General features: G+C 42.2%; 1 protein-coding gene across 1 annotated transcript; it reads left to right on the top strand.

Annotated features, from left to right (window-relative positions):
* Nucleotides 1–333: 333 nt before the first annotated feature.
* LOC128856273 (uncharacterized) lies at nt 334–1,840 on the top strand. The gene is made up of 4 exons (XM_054091567.1): nt 334–705; nt 785–1,030; nt 1,090–1,278; nt 1,357–1,840. The coding sequence occupies exons 1-4, from the start codon at nt 445–447 to the stop codon at nt 1,711–1,713; spliced, it is 1,053 nt and encodes a 350-aa protein (XP_053947542.1). The 5' UTR covers nt 334–444; the 3' UTR covers nt 1,714–1,840.
* Nucleotides 1,841–2,748: the final 908 nt, after the last annotated feature.

The raw sequence follows: 2,748 nt of genomic DNA, 5'->3' as shown, positions 1-2,748 counted from the left end.
AAACAGCCTTTCAGATTTGCATGTCCGCGATATGGTTTGCAGTAAAAGTCGACTTCGGTCGTTTTCTACTAGAAATAAAATGCTCTTTACTTTCAGAACTTGAGAATATTAGACTATTGTGAATGAAAGCTAGCACGTACTCGTATAACAGTTTTTCCTAGCCACGAACCGCACAAGCTCCAAGTCGAGCAAAAAAGCTTAAATAAGCGACAAAGCTTTGGAGGCATATCGACCTTCACATGCGCATGCGCGAAAAAGCTGCCAAGTAAACAATTCTCAAAGTCACCCTAGCGACGATGACGCTCAAGCGACAGCCAAATGACACGATAGCTTTTTCCACCCCTTAACAAAATTTTCTATTTGAAATCATATTCTATCATTTGCAATAATTATATTTAATTTCTTTTTTACTAAACGCCGTTTTAACTAATCATTTTATTAAAAATGCTGTTGAACAAAGAATATTGGAAGGCAGTGATACATGAAATTGAGGATGCAGCACACCAAAAAACAGCCAAGGATCTAATCAAGAACTATGACCTCTCCGTGACGCTCCCAGATGATTTGCGAGAGCGCATCAAGAAAATTATGCCCTACGAGTTCGACGAATACGACCGCCTGGTGTATATTGACGAATCTGCGGTGGAAACACCAAAATCATTTGGCACAGATGAAGAGGCTGAGCGGAGAGAAGAGAACAAAAAGGTAAAGTGAAACTGTGAATTGGTTAGCTAGTAGAAGTATGGCTAGTGTGGATGTGATAAGGGCTACCTCTACCCTCCAGGCGGTTTTCAATGAAAGCACCTGCTCTGAAATCGAACGGCTGGAAAATGAGTTTGTCAAGTTCGAAGTGAAGCTCGACACTGAAGTGCAACGTAAAGCAAAAGCGAAGAAACCAGTCAACTGGACGTCGGGCTATATTTGTAAGCCACGCAGGGAACGCGTTAAATGGGAGTCGAAAATTTACCATCTAGAACGCAGTTTAGCAGAAAAAACACTCGATGAACAGGCGGAGTATTTAATGGACGCGGTAAGTAGCGAAGCTTCGTTAGAGCTTTCGAATACATATTTTCATATTTGAGTTTACAGTCAGCGGAGCGTTTCACTGAATGGCTGAACTCGCTGGGTAGCAATCGTGAGGCGGATATAACAAATGCCCAATTGAAATCTCTCTTCTCCATTGAGGGTGACCGTCGGCTTTTAGCCTCCATACAAATCGAGCCAAAGGAAGTAAAAGCCATCGCCAAAGCTGTAGCGGACAAGTGGAACTTGCCAGAGGTGCGTGCATAGCTGTTGCAGCCTGTGTTGAAAGTTTTTGTTTTGCTGAAATACTAATTTACACTGTTTCACCAACAGATGGCTATCGAGTTGAAGTATGAGGATTACATTCAGGAATTGTTGTGGGATGTGCCAAAGAAGGTGATAACTGTCGCTTTTGGGCGTACAGTTCCCTACGAAGAGCGACCTTGGATACCAATGGCTCGTGATCAACCTATAACCACCGTTTTCCCCGATGATATACTCTCCTGCTCCAAGTTATTTAAGGGTATTGGCCATTTGCGTTCGGTGAAGAAGCTCATAGAATTCTATCGTAACCGGCCACATTTGAGGAGGCCGAAATATTTGGAGAAAAGTGGACTCTTCAACTGGAGGGAAAAGGCGACAACTAAACAGGAAATTCCTTTGTACGAATTACTGAAATTGGAGTACTGAAGGGTGGCAGTTATATCAAGAAAGAGCTGCGGCGAAGAATGCAATGTATTTGAATTTTCCTGTACAGGGTGATTCATTAGCACCGCAGATTTTATTTTATCAATAAATGAACAAAATTTCTTTTCAACTTATGGCATTTACGTATGAAACACAATGAGCGTTACAGGCCTGCCACGTAGACAGCACAGAATGCGTGTATCGAAATTTTCCATAAAATTTCGGCACAGTTCGGGCTGCATATCATTTATAGGGGGTATGATTTCGTTCTTTACGAAACATCTCGACGGCCATTTGAAAAGTTCTCATAATGGGTGGTTAAATTTTAAGGGCCGATATAGAATGAAAACCACACCCAAACGTCAAGTTCTTTTCTGCTTTCCATTTGACATTTTTCAATTTCAGACTAACTCAATTTGGACCATGGAAAGACAGACAATCGAGCAACGCGTTAAAGTTATTCAGGCTTATTACGAAAAGGGGCGTTCAAATCAAAATGCATATCGCGCACTTCATCTTCAGTGACGAGGCACATTTTCACCTCAATGGATTCGTCAATAAGCAGAATTTCCGCATTTGGGCGAATGATAATCCAAGAGCGATTGCCGAAAAACCAATGCACCCACAAAGAGTGACAGTATGGTGCGGTTTATGGGCTGACGTCATCATTGGGCCGTATTTTTTCCAAAATGAGGCCGGTCAGGCAGTTACTGTGAATAGTGTTCGTTATCGTGAGATGATAACGAACTTTTTATGGCCCGAATTGGAAGATATGGATGTGGACGATATGTGGTCTCCACAGGACGGTGCCACTTGTCACACAGCTAACGAAACAATGGCTCTTTTACGCGAAAATTGTATGGCCGAATAATCTCACGTCGCGGCGATCTCAATTGGATCATGTGATTTGACACCGTTGGATTTCTTCCTTCGGGGTTATTTGAAAGAAAAGGTGTACGTCGATAAGTCAGCATTAATTCAAGAGCTAAAGGATGAGATAATTCGGCACATTAACGGCATAGAACCTCAATTATGCCT

This window comes from Anastrepha ludens, chromosome 3 (genome assembly GCF_028408465.1).
Source record: "Anastrepha ludens isolate Willacy chromosome 3, idAnaLude1.1, whole genome shotgun sequence".
NCBI lineage: Eukaryota > Metazoa > Arthropoda > Insecta > Diptera > Tephritidae > Anastrepha > Anastrepha ludens.
Note: the sequence above shows the minus strand (reverse complement) of the source record. Positions and strands in the feature narration are given on the sequence as shown.